The sequence below is a fragment of the Papilio polytes genome, unplaced genomic scaffold (assembly GCF_000836215.1).
Source record: "Papilio polytes unplaced genomic scaffold, Ppol_1.0 DF823923.1, whole genome shotgun sequence".
Classification (NCBI taxonomy): Eukaryota; Metazoa; Arthropoda; class Insecta; order Lepidoptera; family Papilionidae; genus Papilio; species Papilio polytes.
In genome coordinates, this window is record NW_013525281.1 from 4,338,493 (window position 1) to 4,356,957 (window position 18,465).

Here is an 18,465-nt window from a genome sequence, read left to right on the forward strand (position 1 = left end):
CGCCTGCTCAAGTGGCTGGCGGTCGCCGACGTCTTTGTCATGCTCGAGTACGTGCCCTTCGCAGTTTATCGCTACCTCGTAAGTTTATTTACACTAACTGGATCCTACGACATCGTTTGTGTAGAATTTTATTTATATAGGATTTCATAACGATCGTACTGTTGCCAGTGTTAAAACCAAACTATAATGATAATGCTAACGCTAATTTAATTATAATGCTTATCGGCTATTATACGCTTATAAACTAACATATTTGATTGATTGACTATGAATTGAATATATGAAGATTGGAAAGCTAGAAAGGGATTATTCCCAACTGTCACCTCGCTCTATCCCCACGTGGGAACAGATGAGAATAAAAAGTTACATCCGTCCCACTTTTTACGACGAGGGGATATTTGGAACTTCTTTTATTTCATAATGGTTATATCTGTCTTCTTATTGGTGATAGTGGGACTAAAATGTGGGATGGATGAAACTTTTTATGCTCATCTGGGGACAGGACGGGGTGACGGTGGGGAATAATCCCTAAAAAGGTAGAGAAAGATCGAAGAAAGCATGGATGGATTGTGTGAAAGAGGATATGCTTAAGAAGGGCATACTGTGCCGACCCTCCGTAGGGACTAAGGCAAGTTAATGATGATGAAAATAATGTTTTTGTCAAAAACGTCATGTTTGTCGTTTTATTTATTGTAGCTTTGTAATTTTAGGAAATAAGAATGCTTTAGTCATTGCGTAGTTAAGCCCTGGACAATCTGGTCGCTGTGATTTATTTTATCTATTCGATAATCTTATATCATATTTATCTACTCACGGATACAATCGATTATGTTTATCATAGGAACGGTATCTTTCTAATATTGTAAACGTGGGATGGGCAGATTGATGAATGTATAATTTATGGAGATATTTATCAAAACACTACATATTATGATTACATTTTAACTATGTGAAAGGTTGTTTTGTTAATGTATTCAAGTACTTATATGAAGTACAGACTAAAGAAAACTAACAAAAGTAAAAGGAAAGCTTCGCTTTTTGTAATAAGAAAGTTTTAAAACAACTGAAGCTTAATATTATGCATCGCACGACTTATAGAAGCAAAACTTAAAACGGAACTGACTCGAGTTTATCTAGAAATCAAAATCAATACTCGTGGAGTCACATATCACAATAGATTCGAAACTAATTGCTAAGGTATCCGATTGTCACGTAATATTACTGGATTTAAGTCTTTATTATCACAAAGCAAATGAACTTAACTTTCTAAGGCGCTTTGACAGCTCAACATCGAATTAATGAGAATTTCCTTTGAGCAAGCGTTATGAAGGAATATTTGAGTTAGGATTGAAGTGAAGTCGACAAAACGGATTGCCTTTTATTCCCTCCCAAAAACATGCGGAATAAGACAATTAATTTCACTCAATATGATTCGTCTTAAATCAATTCCTATGTTGTTTAAGATTATATTGGTGGTATGTTGTTTCTTATAATTTTATTAACCATGGAATAAATAAAAAAATAAAAATAAATAAAATCAGCAAAACTATGTAAAATACTTGACGAGTTTCTTGTAACAGTTATAACATATAACAAAAGCTTTGCTAGCCTATATGCTACAAGAAAATGAAATCATATGATTGAACAACGAAATAATAAACGTGCCAACGCCCGTACCTATCTCAAGCACTTCAATATAGGAAAGGGATATCATTGATCGTATTTGTAATTGTGTGTTGGAGATATTGCCGGTCCAGCGCGAGATGCCGTACAAGTGGGCAGCGTACCTACTCTTCCACATGCACTTCGCGCAGATCTTCCACACGGCCTCCATCTGTCTCACGCTATCGCTGGCTGTCTGGAGATATGTCGCCATAAAGTGAGTATACCCCCGTATCTTTTAGCAATGTCTTCATTCAATTTTCATTTAAATAAAGATTAATAAACGTGATGATTCTGTAATTTGTAATGTACAAGCTTTCGCCCGCGACTTGGTCCACGGGGAATAAAAAATACAAACCTGAGTAGCCTAAGTGTTCTTCCAGACTATCCTCTACATCTATACCAAATATCATCGAGATCCGTTCAGCCGTTTACGCTACAAAATCTAACATCCATCCAACCATCCATTCATCCATCCATCCAACCATCCATCCATCCATCCATCCAACCATCTAAACTTTCGCATTTATAATATTAGTATATGGTTTGTTTGTATAATCGTTATACATTTACTTAAAAGGTCAAATTAAAAATAATAAAACTGCTTTCCAGATATTCTGACAAAAATCACATTCTGTGTACGGAAAGACGTTGCAGTGTGGCGATATTGAGCAGTTTCGTCTTGCCGCCGATCCTTTGCATACCTACATTCCTGGTGAGTATGGAAAAAGTTTGATTTTCTAAATAAAAAACATCCAATTCTATTTAAAGAACAAAAGAAGATTTGAAATGATAAACAAAGACGTACAAAATATATTAGTTACTACATAAAGAAATCTTAACAGATTAATTTTCTACGAAGCTCCTTCTTTAAAAAGTCTTAAGCTGAGTTTTGCAAAACTAGGTAACTTTAATCTAGAGTGAAAAGTTAGGTGAAACATGCACAAAATGCGGCGCGTCTATCGTGTAAAATGTAATTTTATAATAATTACATTTTGAAATTAAGCAAAACCGGGCAATGTTTTCAAGACACTCTATTTTTTTTAACTGTTTTATCCAGGTATTTGACATCCACACTGCAATGGTCATAGAACCCAGTGGACCCATGATCTTGTACCACGTGGACGCTGATCAGGAGGGAATGCTGTATTTGATAAACTTCTGGGTGCATGCTGTAGTCATCAAATTGTTGCCCTGTTGCATACTGACGGTCATCAGCCTTTGGTTGATACTCGAAGTGTACCGCGCCAATGAACACCAAAAGAAAATAAGAGTTTATGACACATGTCCTACAAATAAAACAGGGAAGCGTCAGAACAAAGCTAACAAACGAGCAAATAGAACGACCAAGATGTTGGTGGCGGTACTTGTACTATTTTTGGTGACGGAGTTGCCTCAGGGTATACTGGGGCTTTTAAGCGGTGTACTGGGACGGTGCTTCTTCAAGGGATGCTACGATTTATTTGGCGAGCTAATGGACGCGTTGGCGCTGCTTAACGGAGCGATCAACTTCATCCTGTACTGTTCCATGTCCCGCCAGTTCCGGATGACATTTCGCCAACTCATGTGGCGCGTGCAGTTGCACACGTGGCCCACCCCGCCCGCATCCAATTCCGATGGTCTCAATACGTAAGTTTTTTTTTCTTGCAACAAGATTTACCGCAATCAATATTAGATCCTTAAAATCGATCCTGAAATAATTTACATTACTTTTTGTAACACGGAGAACAAACATTTTATCGCCTTGTAAATAATAGACATGTCCTTTTTATTTTGCATCGTTTACATTTGAAGCTAATAGATTGAAGTGTTACTTAATTAAAGAATCCGAGTTTTCTGCTCTTTACGATGAACCAACCTTGTAATTTTTTTTATTAACTCGAATGTAATGAAAACATTATAACAATTTTTTTTGTTAACAAGCAAGGATTACTGAAATATTTTTTATTAAAACAGACAATAAAAAAAGTTATTAAATAATTATAAATGTATAAATAGTACTCAGATGTGGCTGCGAAACATTTAAAAGACTTAAACCATTAAGAACTTGGTTTAATAAATGCTCAGGGTTTAATATTATTTAACTATTTTTATTACACTAGCTGTTGCTCGCGACTTCGCCCGCGTGAAAATATGTGGCCGACATTTTTTCTACTAACCTATGTAACTCACAGATTCTTTCACCTTTCTAATGGTGAAAGATTCTTGAAAAGGGCCCAGTAGTTTTTACGTGAATCGAATACATACAAAAATACAAATCTTTCCTTAATAATATAATATTAGTATAGATATAGAATAATACATTAAGTGGTTGTTAAAGCACAAGGATACTATTGTTTTCTTTTTTTGTTATTTTCAGAGCAAAGACATCGGTTCCGTGAGGAAGGATTGCTAAGAATAAGGAAGAAATTGTAATGCAACATTTTGTATAAAGTTAATAGAATTAAGAGAACGGAAAGAAAATATCCGAATCCGACAATGTCTTTTTCGATTTGGCAGAAAAGGGATGTATAGGAGACAGTATGTCCTTTTTCTGTACGTCCTTTCCTCTATTCATTAAATATTAGTATCTGTTAACTTTTTGCAGATATTGCTTGTACTTGCAGATGATGTTGCAGACGTGCTTGTTTGCCACTTTGTACAATGAAAACATGTTAAACAAATGGTATTTCTAACAAATTTATCACATGACGTATTTGTTATAATGTATACGTAACGTTATCTTAATACCACATTCAATGTCATAAAAATATGTTAAAACCTGCTCTAGGGTAGTATTTAAAAAAACGTAAAAGGACTAAATGCGGTAGTTAGCATTTCTACATACGATCTCCCATTAAACATATCACGAGATAATTAAATGTTACGTAAAAATAATTGTTGTTTTAATTAGATTTAAGAATCAGTTAGCATAACCTTCTAGTCTTTATAAATATAATCAAGGGAGATATATTTAATCCAAATCTTCAATCTGAATTTGATAAATTAATTTTGAAATATAAATTTACAATTTTAATAATTAATAATTTAAATCTAAGGCCGTTGTCTTTAATGGAATGGTTATCTAATAAATTATTAAAGGATATTGGATTAAATAGATGTATTAATAATGATTTAATTTATAAATCTAGTCTTAGCTATTGTATTTACATTCTTCATGTTAAATATCAAATAAACAGAAAAAAATAACATAGTTTTTTCTTTTGTTCTTCATTCCCTTATTTATTAGACGTAATGTAAAAAAAAAATCGTATAAAGCCTAGATCGAGATTATAACATATCGTTTACGACTTTGGGCCTAAACTGTTCTGGCATCAGAACTACAGAGTGGGAAAGGAAAGAGTTTTTGGCAGGGGCGGGGACGTGTGCAAGGGGAAATATCCTCTTTCTGTACGTGTCTTTATCTCTCCTTTTTATATAATAAAACGAGGGCAAAGGAACGGCGAGAACACCGAGGTGGTCAACGACGCCAGGGTCACCAGGTCAACAACATAGGAACTACAGATGCATTGCCGACCTTTGAGGAAGTGATATGCTCGCTTCTTTAAAGGCTGGCAACGCATCTGCTTAGCATTTATTACAAATGGTATTTATAGAAGGTTTAATCTGTTTAATCTTCCTGGATTAAGTTCATGAGCTGTTTACTTTATTGGTAACGACACTGAGTAATAGTGTGGCAATGGCGGAAATTCAATTATGTTTAGTCGCGGTGGCGTTTTCGAAGCAGCGTTAAGCGAATTTATTTCTGCGTAGGCGTGACAGTGCCATCTTCTCGAGCTTTGTAATATTTATTACTTTAGTAAAGTCCGACAAAATAATCTGGCCTGCTGAGATCACGGTGTTCGTTCTGTTAGAAAATACTACCTTTCGCCCGCGACTGCTTACTCGTGGAGTTAAAAAAGTAAGTAGCCTATGTGTTTTCCGGACTATCCTCTACATCTATGCCAAATCGAAATCCGTTGAGCTGTTTAGTCTACAAACTCTAATAAAGATCCATCCATCCAACAAACACAGAATGCGCGAGGCTTCCTTTTGAAGAGTTGTAAATAGTACTAACTAAATTTAAGGATGACTTACATTAAATTTACAGTCGTTGTGTACAACACCAACCTACAACTTTGTGAGCACAAACTAGTTTAGTTCTATCGATGGTATATTAATTTCATAATTGGTTCTGGCGTGTTCAAATACTCTCGCTATTTTAAAATGACTTTGTCGTGTCGTTCAACATTAACCTTTCGTAGATCTTGTTTCTAAATGATTTAATTCATTTAAAAGTCGTTTTAACTATCTCGTGTAATGACCATTGTGGACAGAGTAATTAAGCAAATAAGCAAATTTCGTTGATATACCGTAACTTCATATTTCTATTAAATCATACATTACCTTTTACACAAAAAAAAAATCGTACCCAGAAATTAATTTTGTAACTTTTATTCTCACATGAAAAGTAACAGATTTTTTTTCCTTATAAAGGAAAATGTTCATTTTTTTCATATAATAATGTAATAATATTGGACGCCCGAAGGGTTACTTATTGTTTTTTCTTTGTATAGATGTTTGTATAAATTGATTACAATAAATAAATAAATGATAATGGAAATTAATGTTTTTCACAATACTTTGTACTTTTCTAAAAATATTCTCTTTCCTTTACTTTGAAATCGGAAAACCTTTATGAATACATCGCATTCAATCTAATGACGACATATTTATTATTGTAGGATACGGTAAGGTGATACGAGACAAAGTGCTTTCTAGTCTCAATTATTTACTTGTCTTTCAGAACGCGTTCATTTATTTACCTATAACTATAACTTGTTCTTACAGTAGCGTGAACAATATCTAATTGAGTAATTCTTGCGTAATTTAAACAATCATTTTTTTTTTAATTCTTTCTTCATTCAAGAAATCTATGACGATTACCTTAGTGTAGTTAAATCAAGTGCAATAAGGACGTCGAAATTGTTTAAAATTTTTCGACTATTTTCATGAAACGTCGGATCATATCATATTCGTAGTTTACCCTGAATAAAATTCCATTTTCTAGGAATGGAGATTTAAATTTCACTCAAAGCCGTGTGCGTTTAGCGATGTGTGAAATCGGAATAAGTTGTCCCGTCTGTATGAATGTAATATCCTACAAGCGTTTAAGAAATTTTCATATACATACTCGTAAGTGATTGTAAGTGTAACTGAAATATTACTTCATAGTGTTTAAACCGAAATATATGATGCAAATAAATACTCTGAGACGTTATATATTTAATATGACATACAAAAATGAAAAAAGGTAAACAAAACAAATCACTTCCAGGAGAATCCTGCTGGTTATGGCATATGTTGCCTCCGCAATACATGCATTTGCATCCTCTCATCGGTGATTTCAAGTTATTTCCACACATGATTTTTCACGAAGAGGTGAACGAACTAAATTAACTACCGCTTCTGAATAAAATTTATGTTGTTAAAGGAAAGATTCAATCAGCCAGGTACAAAATCGAGCACGTTACAAATAACATTCGAATCACGAAGGACTTCACCATTCCGAGCACGCATCGATTTACATTTAATTCAATTTAGTGAACACAGAGTAGAATTTTTCATCAGTGTTTCTGGTAAGTGAAACAATACCCATTGGAGTAAAGCACGCAAATTGTCAGCAACTAGTGTTATCTTTATGTTTTTGGATTCGAAAATAGCTCTATAGAGTCCCAAACAATATAAAGCTTAGAAGTGGAAAGTTACCGAACTGATTCAAAGAAAAAACGACGATTTAACAGTCCTTTAAGGCCAATGGCCGTTTATTTTGATAAAAAGAAAACATTAAAATTAAATTAATTATTTGAAGGCAACAACGCTTAATTAAAATTCAACAAGCGCTTCGGTGTGTTCTCTATTTTCAAAGAAACGAGTTGTTAATAATTTAAAAAAAAAAAACTTAATGCTTTGATTACGAAATAATTAAAAGTTGTAAAACCAGAAAAATGAATTTATTTTGAATTTCACCCCTACCTTTAAATAAGATCTTGGAGAATATATACATATATGAGCTCATGAGGATATATTCAATATTACATTAATAGTACTCTTTAGCGAGTTCGGAGTATGAAACAAGCAATTATTGAACATTAATGTAATAAAAAAACACATAAAGGCGACATTAGTTCGTTAACTGAAGGTTTTAAAAATTCTTTGTTTACTTTCTTTTAGATCATAAAAATGTTCAATCTTTAAGTCTAAATATAGCCCTAAATTGCTTCAATAACGACGATTGATTTAGCAATAAAAGTACACTAAATATTTGGCTCGTAATTCCTTTAGGGTTAATAAACAATTCAAGTAAAGCCGCACCAAATGGCTTATAAATCGCTCTAATACAATAAAATGAACACACAAAGGAGAGGACCGTCAGTTATGCCAACATCAAACATTGATTTTGGTACATACTGTTTCTGGAATTAATAGGCTATTTATCAATCTCTATAATATGCCCTCGTGCCAAATACTTAGTTCTGTGTTTGGATTGTTGATTCGATGTAAGAATTTAGGATTCTTTGGGCGGTTATTATTTTTGAATCGGGTCCTTCTTGTTGTCTAGTGATAGCTTTAGTCTGAGGACACATCTTTTGTGTGAGGATTCTATTTCTTGGTACTCCTTCTTCATTGGTTTTTTTTTAAATAAACCCTAAGAAGAAGTTCTTTAAAACTTTGAAAAGTATGAAGCAGAACGCTGTATTCTAACCCTACGTTCGTTTGGTACAAATCTCATGTAATGTAAAATTCAAACATGTTTTACATACATTTTTACTGACTGTGGGATATTATCATGTCTTTTTGTATCACTCTCTTTTATTTTTTTAAATTTCTAGCTCTCAAGCCGTGGTCACGAAACTTGCGATGTGAGGCCCGGTGCAGCGGGCAGTTCGGGCACAATGGGCACAATGATGTATTGAATGTCTATGTAGAAGTATTTGATTATGAACGTATATAGTTTGTAATCAATATTACAAGGAGTGTTTACCACAGGGTACAGAAGCCAATTTAAATTTTCTTGTGACAAATGTAGCTACAATAATATACAACATATTATTATGTGACTTGTATTTAGTAAAATTTTGTTTGTCTGTCCTCAAATCCGCGTTTGCTGAGGTATGTGGTAGTAGCTTAGTATATTTGTTTTTAAATTCCGCGCAGACGATGTCGCAGGCAACAGCTACTTATGTATCTACGGACAGCGATGACGTTGCTCCTCAAGTAAACCTTATGACTATAAAATATATTTTCAAGTCGATTCTCTTAATCTTCTGTCTCTAAGTCACTTGTATGTTTTTAATAGAGATTTTCTTTTATACCTGACAGAACAAAAAACTATAATATACGCACAAAATAATTAGTTCGTTATTTCGTGAAAGAATTAGGAAAATTTTGCTTATAAATTAAATTTAACGTGAATAACAAGCTTGTTTAGTCTGTCTTGTTATGCATATTTTATACAAAAAAAAAGTCATATCGCGTAGAAAAATCTTTTGTGAACTGTCCAATTATTCAGATAAATCTAACAAAACTGGAATCTGTTTAGTTCTAAGTTTTCTTTACACACGTTAGATTTATCTGAACTATCCGAGTATTTGGCTTAAATTTAGCGAGCGTAACAGGAACTATTTTATTTACGTAGGCGTAAAAAAATAAATAATGCATTATTCATGCATTGATTAACATATTTTTTTATACTAAAACTGCTTAATTTAACCTTTGCATCTTAATCTTTTTGTATTAAATTAGTTTCTAGTTTAATTTTAATTATTACACTAAATATATCTAATAGAATTTGAAATACAATCTGCGGTGCAATTGATTAAAGCAAATAATATGTTGGAACAGCACTGGAGACGTTGTAATTTAAACCCTATGCTGTAACTTATAAATCACATTTCTCTACGAAAGCGTCAGATATTCAAACAGACTCTTTGAAGTTGCAAGTATCTATGCATATGAAAGAAGATATGAGATTAGTTTTACGATTGATATTGATTATATCGTACAATTGTTTTATATACAAAAATAATGGATTAAATTCGCAAAACTAAACAACAATATATGAGGAGAAAAATTTGATCACTCCCTTAAGAGAGGGCTTGACTAATGTATCGCATAACTGTTGTGCGATTGTCGATTGTTTCGCAGCCAATTCAACTGTTTAGTCGAAAGTGTGCGCACCTCCTTATAAACTCATACAAATTAAAGCGCGGCTGAACAATTATGCGATAGTTTAGTAAAACGTATAAGCGTGCTCTTATAAAGGTTTTAATTATTTACTTCACAAAAACATTTTGATAAACACTTTCGTTTGTTTGTTTTTATTCTGTCCAAACAAAATTTGACTGAACATTTTTATTAAAAGATGTTTAAACTAGGTTTTTCAAGGACAATTTTTAAAAAGATATGTCCTTATATTAGTTTGCAGTACTTAACCAAAACATAACTTTATACATATATCATGGACCCACTTGCATATGCTGTGATGTTAATATTATTAAATAGGAAGAATATCAGACGGACAAAATTGCTATTTCAGTAATATCTTTTGATACGGTATGGTAATAAGCTACAAAATTTGCATTAAAAACTAGTTCTATAGGTTATGTTGGTAAGTATATTTATATGTTAAAAATCATTATGAATTGAAGAATGTTTTGATATTAAATGATTCTTGGAATTGAAATAAAATAACAAGAATAAAATGAACGATTCATTGTAAGTTTTTAATTATTAAGTTTTAATTGTAAGTAATTATGTACTTCGACCTTAATATGTAATTATTTTGATGGTATATAAGCTGATGTGTCTTAAATATTTCTGTAGTTTGAATCAAGTAGTAATAGGAAGTAAACGTTAGGTGAGTTTAATATTCATTTTTGGTTCTTCGTTAAGGGATTTTTATATTCCATAGATTTATATTTACTTTGTTGAGAGTTGTTGTAAAGAAAGAATGATTCGAATTATCTTCACAATTTTTGTTCCTACCTCTTATCTCATAAGGCGGTCCAGTCGCCTTTCGTAAATAGACTTCCACTTCGCTGTCTTTCGACATCTTTTAGAACTACCTACTAGAAAGTTATGCAGAGGAATTCATAAAACTTATTCAAAACATTTCGTTTTACTTTTTCTTATTTATAATGCACTAGCTGTGAATAGCGGCTCCGTCCGTGCGTAGTTAAAAAATAAAACTTTTAATTTTGCCTATACGTTTTTCCAGATCTCTACATGTGTGAAAATTTCATAATGATGCATTGAGCCGTTCTGGGATACCTTCTAACAAAGTCAATCTATCTATCAAAAGATTTGCATTTTTACGTACTATCCAGATAATTGTAAATCAATGTAGTTAGTACGGTATAATTATAAATACGCGCAACATATTTCGTTGAACATTTATTAATGTTAACAAAAGTTATAATTCGTTTTTTTACAATCAGTCTTCAAACAACAACGATGTGTAATGAGTAGTTTCAAAGTTATGAGACATAATTATCGTTTTAATAAAATAAGCAATTACGGAATGATATTGCAAAGAACAATTAGTTGAGTACCTTAATGAGTAAAGCTATTTAACAATTAAAATGAAAACATATTCATAAATTTAGACATGCATTTTAGCTTTTCTGTTTTAACATTAAATAGCAACTATTTATACTGTTAGTTATCTTTTATTTGATTGCAACTGTAAAATTTTTCTTCATTTTTGTACATTTATCATAGCTATATTATATACACCATATTATTCAAAGGATCCAATCGTCAAGGTGTCGGTTTCACTCCATTTTGATTAGCTGTAGTCTAAGCACGCACACCTAAAACTAAACTAGTTATATCATAACTGTTTTGTCTCGCTTTGATTACTATGAGTTTATATGAGGTAAAGTACTCCATTTCTAGTTGTGCAACTAAACAATCGCACAACAGTTGTGCAATAGTTTAGTCAAAGGTGTGCACCAGTACTAACACCACTTTGAAGATCTGAAAAAAAATTACATAGACTCGGTTCAAAGATACACCCGTCGCCACTGACAACTGTCGCGCTAGTATAAGTAAAAGCAGTAGTATAATTGTTTAAAAAAAACGGAACTCACTAATGATATACGGATTATGCAACAAAAATAAAAAATAAAACAAACTGTGCAAAAAAGAGTACGGACCAAGAGTCTGTAGAAGTTGAAAATAAAAAATTAAAAAAAAAACACCACTTTGAATGAATTTGAAGTTACGTTCTACAAGTTATAGGTAGTTTTTTTATGCCTTGTCTTTTTTAGTCTCACCTAGAATCTACGAACGGTATATTTCCCTTACCTATACATTTTCTCGTAAAACTATCCCCCTTATTAAAAAAGATTTGGAAGACAAAGGCTTAAAAAACATGGAATTGCTTTGTGATATTGCACCGGTCGAAGGACCTTAGCACAGCATTTATATACTTCTGAGTTTACCACTGTTACTTAAGTAGTGTTAATTCGACACCATGTTTTTTTCCAGTCATGAAGTTGTTGGTTGTGCTAGCCCTGTTAGCTGTAGCCTTCGCGCGCCCTGACGACGGATTTTACGACACTAAATATGAGTCCTTTGACGTAAAAGAACTCATTGGCAACATTCGCCTATTGAAAGCCTACGTCCTGTGTTTCCAGTCGAAAGGAAAATGTACACCGGAGGGAACGGACATTAAAAGTTAGTATTGTGATGACATTTAACTATATAGTTATATGGAATAAATAGAATGCCAATAGCATCGAAGAAGAATGTTTGTGGAACTCTATACCTCTTCTAACTTCTTTGTAAGCCATTCTCAATAAAAGACTTATATTTCAGTTATATGCAATATTACTCGTATATACTACTACTAGCACAATTTAGAAGGTCCATTAAAGTACATAACAACATTAAATTAGTTAGGTCTTGTAAAAGAAAATACAGTGTAAACTTGTCCCTTAGAAACCTTCGTTAAGTTCAACAGATAAACAGTTCATTCATTTCTTCTTTATTTTTTACAGAGTGGATTCCAGAAGCACTAGACTCTGAATGCGCCAAATGCACTGAGAAACAAAAGTCACTCGTCGCCGAAGTACTGAAGGCCATCATGGAGCTACTTCCCGCGGAGTGGGAGGAGTTGGTTAAAATCTACAACGCCAATGGACAAAGTCTTGAAGTTCTTGCAGCATTCATTAACAAATACGCCCCAAAATAAAGATGTTTCCAAGTAAATAACAAATACAATATTTCTCAACTCAAGAATAAAATGATTTAATTACATTTTTTGCATAGATTTATACCCATTAGATACTTAACCTAACTTGAAGCACAAAAGTGAGACGAAAAAGGCCTTCAAGTGAAATTCCTAAAATTTGGATAACTACAGAATAACATTTCTAAAATCATCGCAACATTAGCCGTCAAAATTTTTTAACACTCCATCTATAACTAATTGACATTGTTAATTGACAACGATTGGTTAATACAGTTAGATACGAAATAGAGGTTGTAGTAAGTGTGTACTTTAAATGCAATATTTTGGTTCATTTGGAAGAGGTGTTAGTGACAAGGCGATGTCAAGGAGCACTTTCCAGTCACGTCTTGGCCACTCCAATTTACTCTCCACAGTGAAATAATCACCACTCGTTGCCGTACCTTGAATCAACAAAGTTTATACTGTCTCTAAAGTGCTTTATAATGAGTTCGAGAGAAGGCAAAGGACTTGAAACGTTATATATTCTAAACACATTTTTGAAATCTAAATAATAAATTTTAGTGTAAAATGAATCATACAATGTTAATACGTGAGTTTTTTTTTCTATAAATTATTACTTTTGCTTCGTTTCGCCGTGTTTATTGAAAATCCGGACATTAAATTGTTAACATCATTAGTATTTCAATCTTTAGAGATATAAACATCTATAGATTGAACCCTCGCCACGACCACACAGACCCCTTCAGTGGGTACGTGTAGTGAGCTGGTGACGATATTATTTAAAGCTATGTTTACTTGGAAATTTACCAGACACAATGTTCATTATAAATAATTTATAAGTCACGGTGAATGGGTTAGAGATAAAAAGTGCAGAATAAAACAAAGCTATAAAATTAACATAAAGCGACGCGCGTACAAACGCACCATTAAATTCTTAATATCCTAAAGTCTATTAAAAAAGTTGTGATTTCACTTTTCATAAATAATTCCTTTTATATAAGTAGGTTCGTTTATAGCTGCAAATAAGGAAACCACTTTACTAAAATAATTTAAAAGAACTATTCAAAAATATAAAATCTGACACTAGAAACACCAACTTAGTCTGAGACAGAGTACACGAGGGTATAAGATTAAGGCAGAGCAGTACAGTCCAGTATTACAAATGGACGTATTCGCCGATAACAGTATCTACTCTGCCCCACAGTTCTGCCTTCCTGTGAAAGTCGCATAATCTCAAATTTAGCTGAATATTTCGATTATGTCAGTTAGCTTTATCATTGATGTTAAGCTTAGAGCAAGCACCGTCTAATTAAGATACGGTAGAAGCCGAGTAGGATAATTGTGTTCTTGTCTTGTCAGCAAGATAACTTAGTAAGCAGGTAGGCAAAGTAAGAAGAATAGACAATTTTCTTAAAACCTATTAAGCTTAGAATTATTTATTAAATAAAAACATTACATTTCCATTTTTAATTTAAATATCTCACTTCTAGTTTTTGTAACACAAAACATTATAGCTCTCAGTTTTAATTTTAAAAGATTGTAGACGAAAAATGTTAAGGAAGTTGCCGCTGTCCCAATTGTTTGTCCTTTTTGTACCTGAGTTTGGCGTGTTTGTTCGTTATGTCACAACTCGCCCTCGGGAGACGAAAATATGTGTTTACGTTCGTAAATTATGCTAAATACACAATGGCATCGGTTTTTTCGAAATTTTCCTTTTGTTTTACTTTACACATTTTATGAAAACTTGTATTTAATAGAAATAATTTTAAGGAATTGACAAACGAGCAAATTTTTACATAGTTGTTCAACTAGCTGGGGAACAGTTAGCTCGTGACTTCTCATAGAGCCATCAATCTATACTAATATTGTAAAGAGGAAAAATTTGATTTTTGTATGTATTGAAAAATCAAAACTACTGGGCCGATTTCAAAAATCCTTTAAACATTAAAAAGCTACGTTATCAGTTACTAACATAGGCCGTTATATTATTGCTAGTAATGGATACGTTGTTTTGCCTGTCTTTGTTCGTATGAAAATATGTTTATTGCAATATCTTCTAAACTACTTAACTAGATGAGAAATCACTGATGTTTCGTATCTAAAATATCCACACTTACTATATATAATAGTATATTTTATAGGTATTATTAATGTAATCGAATGAACTATAGGTCGATTCTACGAGTCATAAATGTAATGTAAGATTTATTTACGTCTGCGTACCTCTTGCATAATCTGTTTCATATTCAAAGCGGTCAAGAAACATATAAATGTATGGAATTTGTAAACATTTCACTAGATTTATTTACTAAATACGGGCTGACATATAAATAACTAGCGATCCGGCCCCGTTTCGCACGGTAGCTATTTATTTTTTAAATAAAAATATTTGTTCCGATTAAAAATGACACAGGAAAACAAACAGTACACATTAAAGGCCCTTATTTTATAATTCATTTTGTCTGAAATGCAGAAGTTTTTTTAATATCTAATATTACTTATGAGCACTTACTCAAGTAACATGACACCCCCTTTTATCTCGGTTGCCTTAGTAACATACCGGGAATAAAAAGTACACAAATAGGTAGAATGTTATTGACATATACATTTCGATTTTGGTTTATCGATATTCTAGAAACTTCTAAAAACAAGTTCTTTTCTACAAACAGAGGACTAAAACTGATTTATTATACTTTTATATGCCTCAAGGTTTCGTTCCTGCTACGCCGTAGCGGCGTAGCTTCATGTTTATTTAACCAACAACTTTTCGTAGAAATTTTAAAATATCAGAGCCAATACTTTCCAAAGATTGTTTAATCAAATAGTATATCCCCTCTCATTTTCTTAAAAAACGGTTTACACGATTGTCACCGAAACATATTTTGTCAAGGTCATTGATTTTCTTATTAGTTACTAGCTCTTTCCTGCGATTTCGCCAGTGTTGATGTTTTTACGCCAAATTAAAGTTTCCTCAAGACCTTTTGCTAATACATAACAAACATCCATCCAACCAAAGTTTCTCATTTATAACATGACTGAATAGTGAATAGATCTTTTTTACACAGGATAAAATGAAGGTCAGGTAAATTGAATACATTTATTATTCAAGAATACACAGTACAAGACAGTAAACAGTATTTCATTAAATTAAAAAACATTATTTTAAACACATATATATGAGATCAATATCTTTATATAGTTTAAAGTGCTTGAAATGAACTTTGAACAATGTTTAATTACAGATATGAAATATAAACACTTAAAATCTTAACATTTACATATGTATATATACATAAAATCTTAATATATACATTCTGTATTACATATTGTTTCTTATGTAAATCTACGCAACACAGTTTATAAAATAATTAATAAATATTTGTTATTACTAGTATATTTTCTAAGAGCTAATTTAAAATAATATTTTCATCAGTATGAACAAAGAGCAGACTCTAGTTGAACAGATAGAAAATTAATTTTAGAGTATAATTTTGGAATCGGTTCATATTTTTAACATTTCTTATATTAGAAAATCTTTACACTTTGTCTTAAATCTAAATAATAATCTAATGATTAATTACTTATTGGACTAGAATTTAATTGTGTTACGTTCATTACTTTTTTTATTTCTATTATGGTACAAATCAAACTTCATAACCTCCAATTGCATATAGAACACCGTGTCTTTAGAACCTCAAATTGTAAGGATTAATGGAAATATTTCTTACTTCACTATTAATATTTATTTTTTATTTCAAATTTCACATAAGGTGGAAGAGTAATTTTAACATACTTTCGAAGTTTATGCCTCTGAAGAAGTTAGTATGTACGTTATAATATAGATAAATCATTAAGATCTAAAAAGAAAAATCTATCGTTGAGCTACATTTCCTTGAAACAAACATAAAATAGTAACCAAATACTCGACCATTACATCCGTTAATAATAGTTTTCGATATCCGGTTTTATCGCTGTATTGAATTGCGGAGAAAACAAATAAATCCAAGCTTTGAAGTAATATCCGGAAACATTTGTTTGAAAAATGAAATTAAATACATTTTGAAATTTAAAAAATCATCACTAAATTTTGTATCTCATGTTACTTTCTACAAAAGATAACACATTTTTCCCGCCAATTACTTCACAATGTTTGTACATTTATTTTATTTTATATGATAACAAAATTACTATCTAATTAAGAAAAATCATCAATATAATCTTTTGTATCAACCAGTTACAAAACATTAAACAAATATAAAACAAACTTATACATTTACGAAAAAACTTTTCCAGTCGGGTGATAAAAACAGTAACATTATTATATCAATACAATATAATCGCATATTTCCTCGTGCGTAAAATCTTTGTCTATAGCCTCATGACGTCACGCGTTTACCGATGCACGCTCAGTAGAGCAGACGAGCTAAGGACGCGGTCGGTGACACTTGTGGGGGAGTAATCGACAAACATTCTTCGCGAGGCTACTAGTTTGAAACACATAACTTGACAATGAAAATCTATAGCTATAAATATCATATATATTTATTTACAAAAGATTTAAAAGCACTGATACATTAAAGTTTTAAACAAAGTATATTACACTCCAATAATTATTAATCTTGTTTCCCACTATCAAATGTTTTTTGAAACACTGTCGCCATAAAATCCTAGCCTCGTATTGTACGTTGCCATGACAACCTTTTGACGTAGTTGTATCGTGATATTTAAATAACACTTCACTGAAATGTTCCTACCTACCTAAGTCTTTGCGACAGTTGACAGTTCTTAAAGGAAATGTTCGCACACAGCGGGAACATTCGCCTGGCGAACCCGACCTCAAGGTACCGACGTCTTTGCTCTGCAACAATAATTGTCTTATTGAAAAAAAAAAGTTAAGAACATAAACTAATTAGGGCGCATTTTATAAAAAGTATAATCGTGTAAATAATTAATGAGATATGTATATTGATAAGGAAGCATTTGTTACAATGTACTGTCCATGGAAAACTTATATACTTACGTAGACAGCTTACGATGTGTTTGCAGAATTATCTTTTTATCTTTTCCGAGCACCTGTTGGAGTAGCAGTTATGAGTGAAACAAAAATAAAACAAAAAATGCAGTGGCGTTTAAAATTTTGAAAACAATAAACAAGTAATAATGAAATGGCTAAGAGAGAAGGATGTATAATGGGAGAGAAGGAGTAATGGGAAACTTACGTGTTTTGGTTGTGGGACTCAGAGTGCGAGGCGGCGGGTGGCAAGAAGCGAGCGAGTGGCCTCTGAAGCAACAGCTGCCGGAACGTCTGCCGGAACTGGCGGGACATCGAGCAGTACAGGATAAAGTTGATAGCACCGTTCACCAGCGCCAACATGTCCATGATCTCTCCAAATAAATTGTAGCATCGCTTGAAGAAGCAAGGGCCGAGCAGTCCGCTCATCAGCCCCATAATACCTTGAGGAAGTTCTGTTACGAGAAACAGTAGCAACACCGCCAGCAACATTTTCGTCGTTCTGTCAGTTCTTTTATCTGCTTTGTGCTGGCGCTTGACCATCTTTTCAGCA

General features: G+C 32.5%; 3 protein-coding genes across 3 annotated transcripts in view; 2 read left to right on the plus strand and 1 right to left on the minus strand.

Annotated features, from left to right (window-relative positions):
- The window catches only part of LOC106102114 (probable G-protein coupled receptor 139), a 6,462-nt gene extending 2,379 nt beyond the window's left edge, over window positions 1–4,083 (plus strand). The window contains exons 2-6 of the mRNA XM_013281523.1: window positions 1–78; window positions 1,743–1,879; window positions 2,275–2,377; window positions 2,723–3,291; window positions 4,022–4,083. Coding sequence (XP_013136977.1) covers window positions 1–78; window positions 1,743–1,879; window positions 2,275–2,377; window positions 2,723–3,291; window positions 4,022–4,043 — 909 coding nt within the window. The 3' untranslated portion in view covers window positions 4,044–4,083. The remainder of the gene's footprint in view (window positions 79–1,742; window positions 1,880–2,274; window positions 2,378–2,722; window positions 3,292–4,021) is intronic.
- Window positions 4,084–10,514: 6,431 nt separating this feature from the next.
- Window positions 10,515–12,966, plus strand: LOC106102259 (ejaculatory bulb-specific protein 3-like). Its single transcript, XM_013281684.1, has 3 exons — window positions 10,515–10,561; window positions 12,196–12,384; window positions 12,708–12,966. The coding sequence occupies exons 2-3, from the start codon at window positions 12,198–12,200 to the stop codon at window positions 12,899–12,901; spliced, it is 381 nt and encodes a 126-aa protein (XP_013137138.1). The 5' UTR covers window positions 10,515–10,561; window positions 12,196–12,197; the 3' UTR covers window positions 12,902–12,966.
- Window positions 12,967–16,319: 3,353 nt separating this feature from the next.
- LOC106102116 (probable G-protein coupled receptor 139) overlaps window positions 16,320–18,465 on the minus strand; it is a 10,696-nt gene continuing 8,550 nt past the window's right edge. Inside the window, exons 7-9 of the mRNA XM_013281525.1 lie at window positions 18,121–18,464; window positions 17,922–17,974; window positions 16,320–17,759 (exon numbers count right to left, since the gene is read on the minus strand). Of these exons, the coding sequence (XP_013136979.1) occupies window positions 17,950–17,974; window positions 18,121–18,464 (369 nt within the window). The 3' untranslated portion in view covers window positions 16,320–17,759; window positions 17,922–17,949. The remainder of the gene's footprint in view (window positions 17,760–17,921; window positions 17,975–18,120; window position 18,465) is intronic.